The sequence below is a fragment of the Aythya ferina genome, assembly GCF_964211825.1.
Source record: "Aythya ferina genome assembly, chromosome: 5".
Taxonomy (NCBI): Eukaryota; Metazoa; Chordata; class Aves; order Anseriformes; family Anatidae; genus Aythya; species Aythya ferina.
Genome location: NC_140301.1, coordinates 61,274,453 through 61,293,082, shown reverse-complemented (window position 1 = coordinate 61,293,082; position 18,630 = coordinate 61,274,453). Strand labels below are relative to the sequence as shown.

General features: G+C 42.9%; 1 protein-coding gene across 7 annotated transcripts in view; it reads left to right on the top strand.

Annotated features, from left to right (window-relative positions):
- Nucleotides 1-18,630, top strand: part of KTN1 (kinectin 1) — a 72,355-nt gene that overhangs the window by 35,481 nt on the left and 18,244 nt on the right. For 5 of the 7 annotated variants that reach the window (XM_084520963.1, XM_084520959.1, XM_084520962.1 and 2 more), the window contains exons 10-32: nt 371-458; nt 768-934; nt 1,379-1,447; nt 3,361-3,398; nt 3,994-4,084; nt 4,409-4,477; nt 5,226-5,263; nt 5,371-5,461; nt 7,864-7,953; nt 9,053-9,087; nt 9,226-9,316; nt 10,212-10,280; nt 11,152-11,189; nt 11,865-11,955; nt 12,124-12,192; nt 13,818-13,855; nt 14,474-14,564; nt 14,673-14,750; nt 15,661-15,698; nt 16,710-16,800; nt 16,913-16,981; nt 17,396-17,433; nt 18,398-18,488. In XM_084520963.1, coding sequence (XP_084377089.1) covers nt 371-458; nt 768-934; nt 1,379-1,447; nt 3,361-3,398; nt 3,994-4,084; nt 4,409-4,477; nt 5,226-5,263; nt 5,371-5,461; nt 7,864-7,953; nt 9,053-9,087; nt 9,226-9,316; nt 10,212-10,280; nt 11,152-11,189; nt 11,865-11,955; nt 12,124-12,192; nt 13,818-13,855; nt 14,474-14,564; nt 14,673-14,750; nt 15,661-15,698; nt 16,710-16,800; nt 16,913-16,981; nt 17,396-17,433; nt 18,398-18,488 — 1,668 coding nt within the window. The remainder of the gene's footprint in view (nt 1-370; nt 459-767; nt 935-1,378; nt 1,448-3,360; nt 3,399-3,993; nt 4,085-4,408; nt 4,478-5,225; nt 5,264-5,370; nt 5,462-7,863; nt 7,954-9,052; nt 9,088-9,225; nt 9,317-10,211; nt 10,281-11,151; nt 11,190-11,864; nt 11,956-12,123; nt 12,193-13,817; nt 13,856-14,473; nt 14,565-14,672; nt 14,751-15,660; nt 15,699-16,709; nt 16,801-16,912; nt 16,982-17,395; nt 17,434-18,397; nt 18,489-18,630) is intronic. The other 2 variants (XM_084520960.1, XM_084520964.1) reach the window with 1 other exon arrangement.

Sequence of the window (18,630 nt, the reverse complement as noted above, 5' to 3'; positions counted from 1 at the left end):
GTATCTGTGGCTGAGACATCTTTTAATTAAAAGATGTGGATTTGTGTGATACGTAGCTAGTCTGGCTTCTAGTGTTAATTCTGAACTTGCAGAGCAAAAATGCTACACTTTCATATTACAGAAGTCATCCTGTTAAAAGCCCATGATGAAATCCTGTTCACAATTTGCCTTTCAAATTAATAGGATAAACTGTCCTAGGAGGAGGATTACAGGGCACTCCGTCTCTCTGATGTGCTCTAATGGAAACAAGGAACAACTTTTCTTCCTTGCCATATGTTTTGGGAATAGCACTGAAGTGATGAACTCTGAATATTTCAAAAATAAATTAAAGGTTAGGCTTCTTTTCATCAACTCTGTCTTCAATATAAAGGTCCAGCAGCAGGAAGCAGAAAGAAGATGGGAGGAAATCCAGGCTTATCTCAGGAAAAGAACAGCAGAACATGAAGCAGCACAACAAGGCATGTATGAAACAATTCCCAGATAATGTTAACTGCAGTGATCTTGCTGTTGCCATTTGTGTGTTGTTTTTTTTTTTTTTAAAGGCATTGTTGAGTAAATGGCTTGAATAAAGCTCAAGTGAAGCCAGTACTGCTTCAGCACCTTGGGGAAATAGTGTGCTCTGATACAAGTTAGTTAAATGCTGACGAGCAGAACTCTGGCTTGCTGGAACGAGGCTTCTAATCAGCTTCCCTGTTGGCAGTAAAAGTTATTTCCCCCAGAGATCAAATATTTACTTCTGAATTAAAACCCTGATGTTTCTGCTGCAGATGTGCAGAATAAGCTTGTGGCCAAAGACAATGAAATCCAGAGCTTGCACAGTAAACTTACTGATACAATGGTGTCAAAACAGCAGCTGGAGCAGAGGATGTTGCAGCTGATGGAGAATGAGCAAAAGAGAGCTACTAAGGAGGACTCCATGCAAATGCGGGTGCAGGTAGTGCTCACAGATCTTATTTTTTCCCCCCCTTTGCGTCTGTCAAAGCAGCATTTCAGGTTTTCACAAAGCTTTCCCACTGAATAAAGAATGAGGCCTGTGTGCCAGGCTGTCATCTAGCAGCTCACGAAATGAGAACTTGCGTGGAGTGCTGTGAGAAGGTCTGGGGTCATCGTGGACCTGAGATGTAGCCTTTGCTTTAGGGAAACCAGTGGGTGTGTGGTGGCAGGGAATCCTTGTGACACAGAGCAGGCTGCTACTCTTCCCTGCAAACCACTTGATCCTAGTGGGGGAGAAAAATAGCATCTCCAAGGAATGTGACATTTAAATGTTGAACTGTTCTTACTAACATAATCACAGCTAGGAGCTAATGCTAGCAAAATTGACTAGCTACAGATCTCAACATGCTTTTTTTTTTTTTTTTTTTTTGTGCTTTCTTACAAGGAACTGATGGAGCAGAAAGATGCTTTGAACGCTCAGCTTCAGAAGCTTCATTCACAAATGGCTGCCCAGGTACAGCTTGTTCTTGGACTCTTCCCTTTCTTTTGTAGTCTTGAATTGTAAACTTTCTGTAAAAAGGCAGACTTTTTTTCTTTGTAGTTGGATGCGAGATGTGTAATGATGAAAGTGAAGACTTGTTAGCATCCTCTTTTTGTAGTGCTTCTTAACCTGGCTTAAAACTTAAGCTTCTGCTGTCTTTTTGGGATGGAAAAAAATCCACCTATCTCCTCCTGCCACAGCTTTCATTTATAATCAAGGGTGGAATACCATTTTAAATGTGTTTTTTTTTTCTCCATAGCTTTGCATGTATATGTATTCTGTCTCATGTGGTACTTTGGTCTTTTTGCACTCCTTGTGTGAACCACCTGATAATGCCTTTCCCTTGTGCATCAGGTGGAGAAGTAGTGACGTATGGCAGCTATTAGATAAAGCTTTGTTCAGTCCAGTGCTGGTTCCAGTGGTGACAGAAAACAAACGAGGACAAAAAACCCCACACAGTGCACAAAGCCTCTTATTTCTCACTTTAATCTCTAAAATTTTATTTTTCCTGATTTCTTTAAGAAAATATTGTTATAAATGTGTAAAACTTCAGAGAGTGTGGCTGAGTCTCTGAAGTTGAGTTCCATGTAGAGCTACATCACAGAAATCAGCTCAGAAAAACTCAACTCCTCTGGGTACAACTGGACACAGCCATAAGCTCCCTGTTCATATGCAATCGGGTGCTGACTTTTTAATTACAGATACGCTTGATGTAGTTTGAATAAATTCAACATCAGGCTGAAAATGTGTCATTAGGCTTTGTTTGAAGAGCTTGGTTTTCACCTTTTGAGTTGGGACAGTAGTGAAGAAAGAGGCACTCTGGATTTATGGTTTCTTCTTGACCTAGTCCCCTTATCCCAGTCCTTTTAAAGGATTTTGAAAATGAATCCCTAGGGAAACTTCATTATTTTTTTTGGTCTGGGTTACCCAAGGAAGAACAAGCCTTTCCCCTGGTAGCCTGTCTGGCTGTGAAAACGCAGAGCTATTTTTCTCCCATGGGCAGTGTGTGTGAAAATCCCACTCTGGGGAAACGGGGACGGACTGGATACTTCTGTGGATGTGAGGGCTGATGAAATAGTTTAGGTCGTTCAGGAGACAGATCTGGGACTGGAACTGTTTGTTCCCTTCTGACTGTGCCTGTTGCTGTTCTGTGGCACAAGCTGGATGAGGGAGTGCAGGAATCCTAGTGCTGTAGGGTGCCACAGGGACAAGCTCTGTGAGATCCAGGGATTTTGGACAGAGGTGAGGCTGGGTAGGGATAAGCAGTTGTTTGAAGCACAAAGAGGATGGAAGTTCTGCTGTAGCTGCTACCAAATTGGGCATGAGGCAGCCTGCAGAGGTTCTTAGATGCCTCCTAATAACCTGTGTGCCAGCTCTCTCCTGCCCTGTTCTGGAGTGCGGATCCAGCGGAGGGTTTGTCCAGACCACTGTGCCCACACGTGTGTGTGACCATATAGGAATTAGGCTCTTACCAGAGAGGAAAAGATGCCACTTGCTGTTCTTATGCTGCTGTTTTTGTTCCTAACACAAGTCTTGATGCACTGTGCAGGGTTTTTTGCTCTTAGTTCTTTGAGTGGTTTGACAGCAGTGTCCCATAGAGCGTTTAGTCCTTGGGAGACAAGTGCTGTTTTGATTCTGCTGAAGAGCAAAATGGCAAATAGGATAGTTCATCTTTCTCTTATGTTGCCTTAAGCAGAAAAGGAAGGGATGTTAATATGTGCTGAGATTCTTCCAATGTTCCTTAGCCAGGAAATACTTGAAATCTGCCTGTGCCAGTTTAAAATAACAAGGCAAATCTTAAAAAATGCTATTCCTGGCTCACTGAAAAAGATGATTCTTTGACTTGCTTTACTCAGTTGCTTTTTTTTTTTTTTTTCCTCCTGCAGACCTCAGCTTCAGTCCTGGCAGAAGAACTCCACAAAGTGTGAGCATTCATTTCCCCTGGTATTTGGAAGGTGTCACTGGCTTCTAACACACACCACCTTTTCAGAGTGTGCTCAGTGCATACGGGAGGGACTGGCCAAGGAAATGTTGTTGTCTGTGCTTCTAACTTTCTAGCTGCAAGATTCACTTAGGAGCTGGGAAAACGCTTCCTGCGGATTTCCCTTCTCTGTCTGGCTTCTGAATTGTAGCCCATTGTACGTGTCCCTGCTGCATGGAAAGCAGTGACTCTTCTTGTTTGCTGCTGCCTGTGTGCAGGGATCTGCAGTGAGCAGGAATGTGCGTGACCATGAGAACGTTTGTGTTCGGGCTGTGTTGCTGTGCCAGGAGATTTCTCCCTTTGGGAGATGGGGTAGCTGTGTTTCAGAGCTAGAGAACATCCCATAAATTTTTGGCAAGCAAGAGGCATTTAAAAAGCATGGAAAAGCTTTTGGACCAAAAGTATACAGTCAGCAGGAATGAGAGTAGGAGCTGGACCGAAGGGCCAGCGTGTACTTTGTGTTTAGCCTGATGCTTCACGCGGAGCTTCCATCCAAGGCCTTTTAGTACTGATAAGTCATCACTTCTCATTTGTGCAGGATTGCAGAAAAGGACAAACAGCTAAAGCAGATGGAGGACTCATTAGGCAACGAACACGCCAATTTAACCAGCAAGGAGGAAGAGCTCAAGGTATAATAAAAGAATGTGTAAATGCCAGCTGGTAGAGGGACAGGCTCGCTGGATGTGCATATGAAATGAAGCCTGCGAGGCTGCTGCTGTCTGGATCTAGAACCAGCTCCTTTGGCTGCAAGTCTGCTGATCTTTGCTCTTCCAGGCAAGACCAATGCATGATGCTGGAAAGTCATTCATAACAAAGGTTGAGGCTTTTCCTTGTTATTACCTCTAGACTATCACAAAAAGCAACCAGGGATATTTTGCACTGAAGAGTGGGCATGCTTGAAAGACCATCTGTATGAAAAATGCAAGTGTTTCTTCCTTCCTTTCTTCCTTCAGGTATTGCAGAACATGAACCTGTCCTTGAAATCAGAAGTACAGAAGTTACAGGCTCTGACAAATGAGCAGGTAAAATAGCTGCTTGATTCATTAAAGACTTCATTTAAGTCTCTTCCCGCTGTCTACTTTGTCATAAAAGCAAGGGCAGATCTGCTGTTCTGAGTGAGCTGTGCTTAAGCCCATTAAGGGTGTGAAGTTACAGAATAGGGTTAATATGTGATATCCTTGAGTTCTTGTAGCTGGTCAGAAGCATGCTTCTTGTCCTCCCTTCGTCACCAGCTACATCTGTTTCTTGCTTGGACAGCCAAGTTAAGGAAGCATTTTGCTCGTTAGGTTTATCAAGATTTGCAGGGTGCAAAGTGCAGGATGTTGCACAGGAGCAGACACAACTGTGGTTGATTATACAGACCTGGCAATTGCACGAAGGGCTCGTAAGGATCCATCTGAAAAAGCAAAAACCAAGACTATACAATGAAAACCTTCCCTGACAACAAGCGTTTTTAGAACCAAACAAAATGCCTTTCCCCAGCTATGTGGCCTGTGCATTACGGGGGTGGAAATGCTGTGTTTAATTAGAGAAAATCCTGGCTGTTAAACGAATCCTTTCCAGATCTTCTCCCCTTTCATAATTGCATGCTTGCCTGGTATGTATTGGTGGTGTAAAAGTGCATAACGACAAGCTCACCCCTTTCACTTGCTGGTGAGTCATGTGCTGAGAGGCCAAATGACTTGTTCTAGCTTTTTAATACTGTGGAATGAAAGGTTGATTGAATCATGTGATGTATCCTAAGTCTGTGTTAATCCTCTTTATATCTAGGCTGCTGCTGCACATGAGCTAGAAAGGATGCAGAAAAGGTAAATAAATGGCTCTGGCATTTGATAAACAATTTTTATCATTTTTTTATGTTCTTTTGAATTGATGCTTTCTCTAAGACGTATTTAACTGTTCTGCTGTGTCTCAGCATTCACATCAAAGATGACAAAATAAGAACTCTTGAAGAGCAGCTTCGAGAAGAACTTGCACAGACTGCAAACACAAAAGAAGAATTCAAGGTAAGATGCAGAGTAACTACCCTTGTGCTTATTGACAGCAAGTTTTCCAGACTTGTGAGGTTGTGAAGCAGTTCATACGATGTTGATTTGTGACACAGAGCTGACTTTCAGGTGTTAAGCTGTGTTACAGCGTTCTTTTTACATGGCAGGAGCACTGTGGGATATCAGAGTAGTAGCAACAGACTGTGCAGCTGAGTGAGAGACGTAATTCAAGTCAAATGTAGTTGTGAAGTGAGGTCTTAGAAACGTTCAATAAAAACTATTGCATTTTTTCTGCATTCTACCCCCTAATGCAACTTCCAAGTCCTTGGTGGGAGCTTTTATTGCTTGGGTTTTCGTGCTGTCAGATCTTTTTTTTTTTTTGTAATTTTTTTCCTGTCAAGGTAGGTGTAAAAATGCTTATTTTCCTCCTGCCGGTTTCCAAATTGTTTCTCATAAGGTAGCAGCTAAATTGCCAAAGCTTTTAGTTCTGCCATCTGGGGTCTGCAAAGCAGAGCTGCTACTTGTTCCTAAGCGGCGTACACAAAGATCAACTTAACTCTTCCTTGCTCTCTGCCACCTTAGGCTTTTTCTTCTGAACTTTAGCTTTAGATCCACTTTCTGTGAAAGTTGGTGCCTCAGTTGTCTTAACTCCTTTAAAACCCACGTTGGGCAGCGCTGTTTTTCTGCTGCTTTTGGTGAAAAAGGTCACTGTCTGAATCTCATACCATGTTGGGAGGTTTGCTGGTGATGATAGGGGCCAAGGCTTTTCTAGAAGTCGTGCCTCATGGATCTCCTAGAGGTCTCTGAAGCTGTTGGCAGGCAAGTAGTGAACTTGGTTCACATATCAAAGTTGCATTTTGGAAGATGTTTTGATGTGAGTCCCTTGCAAGGCGTGTAGTTTCTCTAGGTTGTCAGAGAGTAAGAGGGGAAACTGTTTCCACAGTTCATAGCTGGTCAAAGAATAGGTAACAAAATAGGACTTCAGATGGTTGGTTTTCACGATAAAGCTATCATCTGAACCTTCAGGGAGATGTGTGCTGGATGTGTAAGCAATGGAGAAAGGGGAGTGGGAAGAAGTGGCAGGTTTATTAATAATGTTTGATTACCTTGTGTGACTCCCAGGAGTTGCAGGGGGCTTTCAAGGTGGTGCAGTGTCTCAAAATGGCAGGCAAAGTGCTGAAAACAAATATGATGAGGAATAACCTGAACTTTCCTCGTGGAAAAAGACCTGAGAGGTGTTGTGGGTGGTTATGTGCTGAAATGAGCATGGTGCTCTGTAATGGCCAAAAATCAGCTGGCAGAAATTTGGTCACTTCTTAGGAAGTGAGCAGGGACCTGGGTGCAGATGGTTGTTGTTAGGATACTCTGGAAACCTATAGTGTACTCTCAGCGTGGATGTTCTGTGCACTTCTAATCTCTTCTCCCTGTCTTTGATCCCAAACAGAAGTCTGCCCTGGATGCTTCTGCCTGAGCAAGTGTTCCTTTCTTTCCACATACACAAGAGGGGAAAAAATGAGCTCAAAACAGCAATTTGTTAATCCTCACCTTTGCTGTCCCTTCCTGCATGTGTTGTCCTTGTAAGGCTTTGGGTCTGAGCGTTTCCTCTTGTGAGCAGAGGGTTTTACTGCAGGCTGAATGAATTCTTTGCAAGAAGGCTCCTGATGAGAGCACTGACCGGTGATATTAAATGGCACGACCTCTCCGGTGTTTTGTGTACTAGAGGCTGATTTTCCTTCTGGCACCTTGTGCAGTGATCAGTTGGTGCCACAGAGTGTTGCAAATTGTATGATGTCCGCTGGGTGAATTGCTGCAGAGAGCCACGCTGGTTCCTGGAACCCCTTTTCCCAGGAGCAGCGATTGTACGTCTGAGTTGTCAGCCTTTTTGCTAAGGGTTGCTTCATTTGTTGCTCTGAGAGGGGATGCTGCAGGGAGGCAAGGGCTGTGGTACAGCTGCTCCTCTTCCTGAGCTCACGCTCAGACCGAAGTGTGGGAGCTGTGCAAATCTCTGCTGCCAGTTCTTTGCTGTGCTTCATAAATGTTAAGGCAGCTGAAGAGAACCAGGGAGGTGATCCTAGACCATTGGATTTGCCGGATGAGTGCTTCATAAAAAGCAGCTATCAAATCTGGAGATGCTGCTGATGCTGCTTCAGGAGGAAAATGCAGTTTCTCTTGTCTCTTATGCCTGGTACTGTCTGATCCTCTGCCAGGGAATAAAGATGGTAACAGCTGAATTCCTTATGGGAACATAAGGACAGAAGTATTAATACAGAAAGGCAAGGAAGATGGGGAAAGGACTCTTTGTAGTCTTGTAGCTTCCAAAGAACTCACTGTAACAACTTCTGTGTTATTTAATTACCTCGTTGCCATTATGAAAATGTAGCTTGGGCATGCAGTTCTGAACTGATACGTTTAAATTTCAGGTTCTCAAGGATCAAAACCAAACTCTGCAAGCTGAAGTTCAGAAGCTGCAGACTCTCCTGTCTGAGCCTGTGCAGCCAGTGCATGCTGAGGTTGTATCAAATATCCTCTGTTCTTTTCAAGTTCTTAAATGTTTTCTTGCTAAGCTGGCCAGAGGGTGAGCTGGTTGATGTGCAAAGTCTGCATTTTAGGCATGCATGGGAAGTCCACGTTGGACAGCTGTGGCTGTCTTCTAAATCTAGTCAAGAGTAAGCAAACAAAATGTGGACTTTTCCCTCCCCTGAAGAATGCTAGCTTAAAATAAGGAAGGACTTCTTTCTGCAGCCTCTCCCAGTTTTAATGTCAATTTTGTGGAATACAAAAACCCCATGAGCAACCAACCCTCCTAGGAAGAAGGGTCCTTGGTCTGTAAGGAGACCAGAGTAAGATCTTAACACTGTCTGTGTTCTTCCATCCCAGACTGAATTCTCAAACTAGTAGTAACCAACGAATGGACCCATGGAATGGAAGAAAACTCACTGTGGTGTATTCCACCCCCCTGCCTTGTCTTCCATCTTTTTCCCCATGGTGCTTGGGAGAGCCCTGAACACCCGTGACTTCATACCACTGTGGAATGAGCTTCCTGAAACACAGTAGAAAGACTTGCAGGGCAGGAGACTTGTTTCCTTTTCAGCCCCATGTTGGTATCTGCCAGTCTGCAGTAACCTGTCTGGAGTGCTTCCCTGTCTTCTGGCAGATAACCAGATTTGCAGCCCTTATTCCCCTAGGACTGGCTGGCTTAGTATCATGTCTGAAAGCTGATTTTTTTTTTTTTTTTTTTATGGGAGCTGGTCTACATTTCTTGTGTAGTCTCTTGCAATGCATCGCTATTGGTCTCTGAGAAGTCATAAATGCTCTGTTGGGTGAGCCCCAAGTGGAGCTTGTGACTTTGGGAAATGCTTAAAGGAGGTAGATCTTTTGGGTGCTTGTTTTGGGCTGGATCTGTGCCTCTCCTGAAAGACTGACATCTTTTCTAACCTTGGTTATTAGACCCCCATGCTATGAAGATATCCTCCCCCCTTCTGTTTTCCCTGCTGGATTGCAGTTCAGTAACTAAATTTAAGGGGAAGTTGATACTTGTAGTTCTTTTTGTTGTTAAAATCCCAAACCAATTGGTCCAATTAGTGATCACCCTTCTATTTTGTTTAATAGGCAAACAAGGACTTGATAGAGCAGATGGAGAGAAGGTAAGAAACTATTTTTTTTCTTTTGAATCAGAGGATAAAACAGGGATCCAGCTCTGCTGGCTGCAAGGTTACTATTGATAGCTAAACTGCCTTTAGAGGTTAACTCTGTTTTCCTAATACTCACTTTTGATTTCTCAGCATAAGAGAGAAGGATGATAAAATCAAGACAGTTGAAGAGCTGCTTGAGGCAGGACTCATACAGGTGGCTAATAAAGAGGAGGATCTGAAGGTAAAATCCCTCATATTATCTTTTTATGGGGAAATACACTTTGCACAAGAGCTCTTAATCTGCATGTTTGAGCATTCATAGCGCAGTCTGAGATCATTCCCTGTGAGTAGGAGAGGCATATCCTGGAGACAAGGTTAAAATCTATTTGGTAACAGAAGCTAAGCTGATGGTATACAGTAAGCGTTTGTCTCTGCCTAGTCTAGAGTAGATTTTACTGGTGTCTTTACCTGATGTCTTTTGGAATAAATTTTGCCCTGCATCTCCAGAACAGTTTGATGTAACCTGTAACAAATCTGTCCTTAGAAAAGGGGTATTTATAAAACTTGGCACTGTGGGACTATTGCATCTTTTTACTGAATAATCTGAAGGGCTAAACGAATTGTAAACAAGTGGCAATTTGGGATGATGCTGAAGGTGTTTCCATACTCTTATTTGTTTTAAAAAAAAAAAAAAAGCTAGCGATGAGAAATCTGGGAAGCAGTACAAAAATCCCTGTTTGTTTTCAGCAGTGTTTTTGCTGGAATGCTATGTCCTGTCTGTCTGGACACAGTAGGACAATTTTCTCTTAGTGTTCCTAAATACCAGGTGCATTGCTGAGGCCCCTGGGAGAAGTTGCACGCTAGCAAACTGTCAGGCTACCAAACAGCCAAAAATGCGAGCACATCATCTAGATGTTTCCCTCCACTTGCTATAGGTTGAAGTGTTCCTATAGATTGAAGAATAATTGAATAATTATTCCACTGAATAATTTGGCTTCAACTGCTGCAGAGGGGGGTCTCTTTCAGGCTTTCAAATAGTCTTTCACTTGCTCCAAAATAAATTATTTTTCTGTCAAGCTTAACACTTTTTTCCCCAATAAATGAGTCGTTCATTATCTGTGTGTCTGCTTTCAAAGGCACTGCATACGGAAAATTCATCCTTGAGAAAAGAACTTCAAAGTCTGCAAATTCAGCTATCAGAGCAGGTAATACTTTTCATCTAAAACTTTGATTACACCTAAACTTAAATCTAAAAGGATCTTGCTGTGGTTGCAAAAGTCAAGGGAAAAAGGTGAAGATGTCTTTGAAGCCTGTTGGCAAAGCATCCTGTTTTCCTCTAGTGTTGGCCTGCAAGCTGATATTTCTGTCAAACGCTTCCTTTGCGTAAGTGTCAGAAGTGTGGTGGATCCAAAAGTTCCAGTTCAGCAGCGGCTCTGAGTTGATTTTGTGCTAAGTACTGAAAGGCTGTAGGCTGTGTTTTTCCAGAAGCATGGCTGGTAGGAAGCTCATGCTGCGTTGCGTTTGTATATTTGGGCTTTCTAATGTCCATCTGTAGTTGTATGGATGTGACTTAGCCCACTTCTCTTTGTCTGTGTTCAGTGACTATCATAGTATTCCATTTTTTGATATGCGCTCAACACTTATCAGGAAGTGCTTTTCCTTGATGTCCAGCTGTGCTTGGACAGCTCAGGAGAGCACTTCTCAAAATGGTTTTCTAGAGAGCAAAAAAAACGTATGAATGAATAGAATTACCATGGAGAGGTGTGTACAGTGTCAGTATGAAAAGGTTAGCTGGTCGGATGCAAGTCCTGAACCTCAGCCTCTCCTGGAAAAGATGGGGTGGGCGTTTTGTTTTGTTCTGCTGGAACTTGTCGCAGACCCAAAAGTACTGGCTTGCTGGATACCGAAGACCAACAGTTAATTTTGTAGGATAAAGGGTAGATAAAATCTTTTGGATGCTACGTAGTTTACCTGGTGCCAAAGAGCCCAGGCTCTTTAATGCTTTATGCCTTAGCACTACTTGTGCATTGTTTTGCTTTCTTCAGTTTTTCTAAGTTAAAGATCTGTTTCAAACAGGTTTCCTTCCAGTCACTGGTGGAAGAACTCCAGAAAGTGTAAGTTACTGCACCAATTTACTTTCTGATCGTTACTTCTGTCTGGTTTTATTTCATGACTGTGTTTTGCTTTCCTGAAAGAATTTGCTTTTAACTGGGTGAAGTGTGCGTGTATGCAGCAGGAAGCATCAGGGCTTTGGAAACATGTCAAGTCAGATCAATACCTTCTGAAAATCCAGTTGTTCCTCTGCTAAGCAATTAAATTCATAAGTCTAACTTAGACTAGGCAAGGGATTGCTCTGAATTGTCAGATAATTGTTTTTCTGCAGTAGGTACTCTAAAAGGACTGAGCTTGTTTGCGCTTTGTGTGTGTGCATTTGAAGTTAATAAATTGCTGGAACATCGAGTGAAGGCTGAAGCTGTGTGTGTGTCATTCCAGAGATGATCAAATTTTTGTCTAAAAATGCAAATTAAGGTATCTATTAGTATGCGAGCTACTAGTTACATAATCTAGTATGTTCTGTGCTGTTTCCATCTTATTTCTCTTGCTTTTTTCTCCTGCTTCTTGCTTCTGGTGTTGGGACTGCAGTGAGATGTAACTGCAATAGTGGGAAGTCCCACGATGGTTTCCAGAGGCTGGCAGTGTGATGTGATGGCAGAACCAAATCTAGTGTTTTTATGCTCATGTAGCACACTTGTTCAGCCACCTAATGTTGTTCCTCTGTTCTTGTTCAGGATCCATGAGAAGGATGGAAAAATAAAATCAGTGGAAGAACTACTACAAGCTGAAATCCTTAAAGTAGCAAGCAAGGAGAAGACTGTTCAGGTATCTGTCTCGATACTTTGCGATACTTTTCCTCCTTTCTGTGTCTATGCCATTAACTACCATTTATTCGTTACTGCATGGCATTCTGTAGTGACGAACTTGTAGCGTCCATTTTTTTTGGTGGTTTTGTTTCCATTGTCCAATCCTGTCTGTTTTGTCATTGAAAAGGCTTTGACACAGAAAATAGAGGCTCTGAAAGAAGAAGTAGGAAATTCCCAGCTTGAGATGGAAAAACAGGTAAAATGCCTTAGTGCCAGAAGCGTGGAAAAGACTTGCCTTGGATGCACTGCTCACTCATTTCTGTTCTAGTTTTTGTTTCACTGGTGAATGTCATTGGATACGGGAACTTTTTAATGTAGAGCTCTACTTTTCCTTGGACATGAAGCTGTAAATATGTAGTGTAACTGCTACTGCCCTGCAGAAACCACCTTCCTATGGATGCCCGAGCTTTTTGGACTTTTATTGTGAGATTTGGCTATTCTTGCCAAATAATTGACAAAGCACTTAAAACACTGTAGCATTAGCTCTGTCTGGTTATGGTGTATACTGGGTGTACTGTCCCAGCAGTAAACACGAAACCTCAGGACATCCTTTGGGGCTGAGACTTTAGAAATTTCCACTACTGACAGCGCTTCCCCTCTTGTTGGTCTTTTCTCTGTTGCTAGAATACCACTGACCTAAATTTTATTTGGTTTCTGGGTAAACCTAAGCCCATTATCTTTCCAGTGTCCAAAGAAAGCCTGTCTTGGCAGAGGGAGTTTTTACTCTAGCTATCAGGAATTCAGAAATGGAGGACTATTGGCTTTTTTGGCATGCCTGCTGTCTAGCATCTGAAGCTACAGGAACCCATGTTTCCTTAGGGAGCCCATTCTGCAGGCAGCTTAATCCATCGTGCTGGCAGGAAGCTTGCTTGCTTGTTTGTCCGGGGGTGCGTGGCTTTTTTGGTCTGTGCTTTTTTCATTTTTTCTAGCTACATTCCAACATGTCACCCACTTTCTGTTTTCCTTAGCGTTAAAGTTTTGTCCTTTTTTAGGCAAAGTTTCGTAGAAAGTGTTTCCGTCTTGGGCCTCTTTTTTAAGACAGATTCCCAGGAACTGGAGGAATTATTTGTGTGTTTTTTCCTTCCCTGGAACTGACTCAGAGCCCAAAACAAAATGCATTTTGGAGTTGCTGTCCCTGGAAAGCTGCATATAAGGGATGTCTCCTCCAGAGGTGGTGTATACGCACCTCTGGGTGTTCTGTGAGCAGAACAGTGTTTTCTGGGAATGTCTAAGAGCTTATAGAAGAGGACTAAACCAAATGTGCTTCTTTGCACCATCAGTATCTACACAGATAGCCAGTCTCCAGTTTGCTAGGCTTCTGTACAAAATTCAGAGGGAATATTCCCACTCAATCTTGTTTCTTCGATTCACATTCAATCTTACAATGGAAACTTAAAAGGGGCACTGACATTGCAGAGTGTGTCTAAAAAGCTCTTGCTTCTATAAAGATCTAAATGACCAGAGGTGATCTCTGACTTGAGCTGCAGTTTGTGGTGAGATGGTTGTCACCAGTGTCCACTTTTTCCTTTGTTGCCTGCAGTGGAACGGTGCTATGGTTGGCCTGCTTGCGTTCCCATTTGCACTGTTTTCCTTTCTGCTGTGGAATTCCCGTTTTAAATGTGATGAAAGTAAATAGTGGAGACGTTTGGCTTCTCATAATTTATTTTTCCACAAAGAATGTGTGTTTATGCTTACATGACTGCAGTGAATTGTGCCTATTTCAATAATATTTATCGTTCTTCCCCTATTTCTGTCTAAAGTTTGTAGCATTTGTGTCTCTTTCAATGTATATTGAACTGAAGTACTGATTGTTTTCTTTAGGTGTCGATTACATCACAAGTTAAAGAACTTCAGACTCTGTAAGTACAGTTGTTAACGTTTCATCTGCCCTGTGTGCACCCCTCACTTCCCTGCTCCAGTCTATTTTAAAGTTAAAATGTTCAGGAAATGAGCCAGGCTGGTCACACCAATTTTAGTATACGTGAATCCTTAGTACATTTGCTTGATCCTGTCTGAGACAGCTAACAAGGTGAAGTATTCTGTGGCTTTCTGGGCCCAAATTAACCTACGTGGGATTAAATTCAAGTCAGAATAGAAGCATATTGGCAAGGTACTGAGTCAAGCTTGCTTTAGTAATGCCTGTACTGTAGCTGGGTGGATAAATAAGAATTGAATTGCCAGGGTCATCAGTCCCTCACGTCCCTAGCTGGGGAGGAGGATGGAATTATTTTTAGGTGAAGAGAGCACATGTAAGATCCCTGCAGTGTATGTTGGTGCAAAATCTGCCTGCTCTCACTGATCAGTACCATTGATTAATGGCAGCTCCTGCTAAAACTGAAGTGAAAGCCTCACATTCATTTTCAGCAGGCGAATTGTGGTTGTACCTTTGATCACACAGGCTGCTGTGGTTTGTTACAAGCTGCAGTGAGTAAAAGAGCAGGGGTTTATTCTGTGTCTGTGTGTATGTATTGGTACAGGTTGAAGGGGAAGGAAAATCAGGTGAAAACCATGGAGGCCTTACTGGAAGAGAAGGAGAAAGAGATTGTTAAGAAAGGAGAATGGCTGAAGGTATGCTTTCTTGGTATCTTAGGGAAATAAATTCTGTCGCAGTATTTCTTCTTGTGGAAGGACTACGTTTACACTTCTTGCTGCTTTTTTTTTTTTTTATGTCCAAAGGGTCAACAAGATACAATTGCACAGTTAACCAGTAAAGTTCAGGAGTTAGAACAACAGAACCTGCAACAGCTCCAACAGGTATGGCCTGCAGAGGTGATGGGATTGAGGGGGCTGCTTGGTTGAACGGGAAGATGCTTGTTCTTTATCCTCTACTGTTCTTATAGGGTTTGTTTGCTGTACAGAGCTATTTTAAATTCTACTTGACTAAATTGGTAGAGTCTACAGCATTGAAAGCCTAATAGTTCAACTGTGTTTATCCAAAGCAGGTGTTGCACAGTTACTGAGTTCCGAGAGCTTTTCTTTAACTCGGATGATGCTGTCCTTAAAGAGTTGCCCTGGTCTGGAGACGTTAAAGCTCGTAGATGTAGGCATAGCTGTGTCCTAGGTACCTTCTTGACACACTGAAGTAGTGTCCCTGCAGGGTTATGGGTCATGGTGGAGCTCTTGCTGTTTGTGTATATAGCAGCTTACATGGAAGTGGCTAAGCTTTGCTCTGATTTCTTCCTGTCTTTGCCTGTTCCAGAAGTTGCAATTGGCTGGGATATTTTGGCTTTTGATTTTCTTCACTGGACTTGAGAACAGTTGATAGGATGTTCTCAAAGCCAGGTGTAATTGGAGAAATCCTTCCAATAGGGCGGTATTCCCACTCAGTTTGGGTTTTGGTGGTGATACAGGAGAGAAGCTGAGCTGCACTCTTATTTTGCATGGATGTCTAGACAGGCCTTTATCCCAGGGGAAAGGTGGAATGGAAAGAAACTGGCTGGTGCAAAGTTTGTGATGCTTGGTGTAAGCTGTGCTTCTGAAATCCATGTGTTTAGATATTCTTGGAGCAACGTGTGTTTTGTTATGACGCAAATTTGCCAGTATTTCCTTGGCAAGTGTCTTGCAAGCTGTGTGGCGCCCCTGCAAAGCGTTGCTGTTAATTTGAAGGCTTCACTGGCGCTGTTTGTGCAGTCAAAATGAGATTGGGAATTGCTTTGTTTTTCAGGTGCCTGCTGCATCCTGTGTCCAGGACCTGGAGAGTCTGTGAGTATGCTTAGTAGCAGTTCCCCAAGCACCTATTGATAACATGCACGCAGTGCTGGCATTTATATTAAATTGGAATGTACGAGAGTTTCAAGGATTTTATGGGCTTTGCTAAAATGAGGTGTTAGTGCTGATGGATGCACGCTAGCCAGCACGTCTGCTGCTGTGTATAAGAGCAAGTGTCTGGCGTCCCTGCCTGGTGTAAGTAGCAGTGTTCATACGCTTTGTAAGAGTGAGTGATTGCTCAGGACTCTACTAGCCAGTGAAACTGCTGCTCCTTTTTGCATCCAGCAATAATTTCTTCTTCTGTTTAGCAAGTTTTTTTAAAAAGAGTGTGGATTTAAGTACCTGAGAGTTGGTAAAAGCAATGAATAGTTTGCTGGTTTCAGTCTGAGATGCGGTGACCAGCTTTCCAGCTCCTGTTTTATAAAGAAATGCAGCACGAGTTCCCTCTGTTTTGACTTTGCTTTGTCCGGCTGCTCTAAGTTGCAGAGAGCTTGTATGTGATTGTGCCAAAAGAGACTCTGTCTTCAGAGCTGCTCTTGTAAAGCACTGCCCTCCAAGCAGGGCTCCTGTACAGCCTGCTCATGGTGCCTAAGGCAGCCTCACCTTTGGGAGCCTGTGCCTGGCACCTCCTTCAGAGCCAGCTGGCTTGGAGGACTCGCCTGGGGAATCAATTGCTCCTCTCCCACTACTGCTCTGACTGAGATCAGTCATGACTAAGCCCATTTGCTGATTGACGCATGAAATGACTGGCTTGCTTCACTCCAGTTCTTAGCAGGTAAGTGTTTGCCATACACATTCCTGCAGCTGGCACATATTTTGGATAGTTTTCTTGATTTAGAGCCATACTCTAATGGCTGCATCTCCATGTGGCAGCTTATTATACATAGCATATGAAGCTTAGTTGTTTTCTGCTGCTGAGAACTTTGTCCCAGCTAGTGTCTGTCTCTTAGTATCAATTTGTATTTTAACTCTTTTTTTTTCTTTCTTTCCAAAACACCTCTGTAGTTTGAAAGAGGAAAAAGAACAAATGCAGAAGTTGAAAGCCGTACTGGAAGAAAAAGAGAGAGAAATTGCAAGCCAAGTAAAACAATTGCAGGTAAAGTTTTGGTGAAGTACCTTGTGATGTAAGGGGGAGTGCATGTACTCTGTGTGTGTGTATAGTTATCTGTATACATATATATAAAACATTGTGTCTCTTCTTTAAATAGGACGTGCAAAAGGAAAATGAATCTTTCAAAGCTCAAATTCAAGAATTAAAACAGGAGAACTGCAAACAGGTACAGCTTCCAATTGCATTGTTAATTGAGTGAAGTCAACGGGCTGCGGTAGCCTGTGTGGATTCATGGAAAACCAGTAGTTTCATTAACCATGCAAATCCAGGGACAACTGCAGTGTTGACTTGCAGTAAGCCAGCTCTTCTGGCTGTTGCATATCTGTCCCTGCTTCCCTTTAATGTGTGGCTTTGCAGCCTTGTGCTGTTTCTTATGCCTCCTATGTTCTCGTCTAGCTTTCTACCCTGTCTTTACACACTGTAGCACAGCCAGGGTTCTCCTGGCCGAAGGAGGCCAGGCAGGACTCCCTTGAAGGGGAGCTGAATGCTGCAGCAGTGCTTGATTAACGAGGCAGAGCATGCTCTCTGCATCACTCTTTGCTGCTGATCTGCTCCTAATGAGTTTCTGATCTGTTTGTAGGCATCTCTGGCTGTCCAAAGCGAGGAGCTTCTGCAAGTGTGAGTACTGCCAGAAGTTGAATGCAATAATTAGTGCTTCATTTCACTTATTGCGTGGAGAATTTAGAGTATGAAATACATGCCAACTATATGATAGACTTAGGTGTGAAGTGGCAAGCTAAACAAACAAAAAAAAGCAAAAAATCAGCGACTGTCTTTAACATCTAATAAAAATTGAACATAAAGATTCTGCTCATATTAATAATCTGCGGCTGCAGTCTTCTGCAAGCAGTGCTTGCTGTATGTGTTACAGTCACAATGTAAGCAAGCCACGATTGATTTAATTTTAGATGCATGCTAACTCAGCTATATGTCTGAAGAGTTAAATGTTGGTGTTTCAAGGAAGTGACAAGCTTTTTTTTGTTAGACCCTCAGCCACGGAGAGGGCTCTTGTTCATATCGTGAAATCACCTGGTAGAAATTTGTTCCCAAGGAAGGTCTTGGGGTAAAAGGATGCTATAACGTCAAGATGAAGTGCATTACAGCACTGTGTGGAAGCTAATACCACGCCAGCTTATACTGTGCTACACAAATTGCCACTGTCATGCTTTCTTTGCTGGCTGAATTATTTTTCTTTTAAGTTAAGTGACTTATAAATTGCGGGCTAGGTGCTTGAAAAGGAATGCTTTTATTCAGCAGGCAATGCCTGTTTTGTGGCATTGTGTTAGCGTGGGCTGGCTGAGTTATCCTCGTCTAATGTGTTGCCTTTCCTTGGCCTTGATAAATGTGTGCAGATGCCTGTTGTAAGCAAACAACAGGTTTACAATGGGCTTTGCTCCGACAGCCCACAGTTCACAGAGCAGTAGGAAGCAAACAGTGTTGCCAAGTGGTGAGAGCAGTTTTTCAAAGGGGGTATGTTGCTAGAAGAGAAGGCAAGTTAGCATATGTGAAAGGGCAGCGCTGCTTCACTTGAAGTGTCTGAAATGTCTCCTGACTTGTTTGATTCTTTTTTTTGCCAATTCAGAGTTGCAGGGAAAGAGAAGGAAATCACCAGTCTGCAAAACGAGCTCGCCTGTCAGAGAAATGCTTTTGAGCAACAGAGGAAGAAGAACAACGTAAGAAAACTCTTCCCCCCCCCCCTTTCCCTTCAGAAAAGAAAACGGCAACCTTCCCCCAGACCTTCATGCACAGCACTTCTCTCAATGCCTAGGGTGCTCTGCTAAGAAATTTCTGACGATTGTCTGCCATACTGTGTCC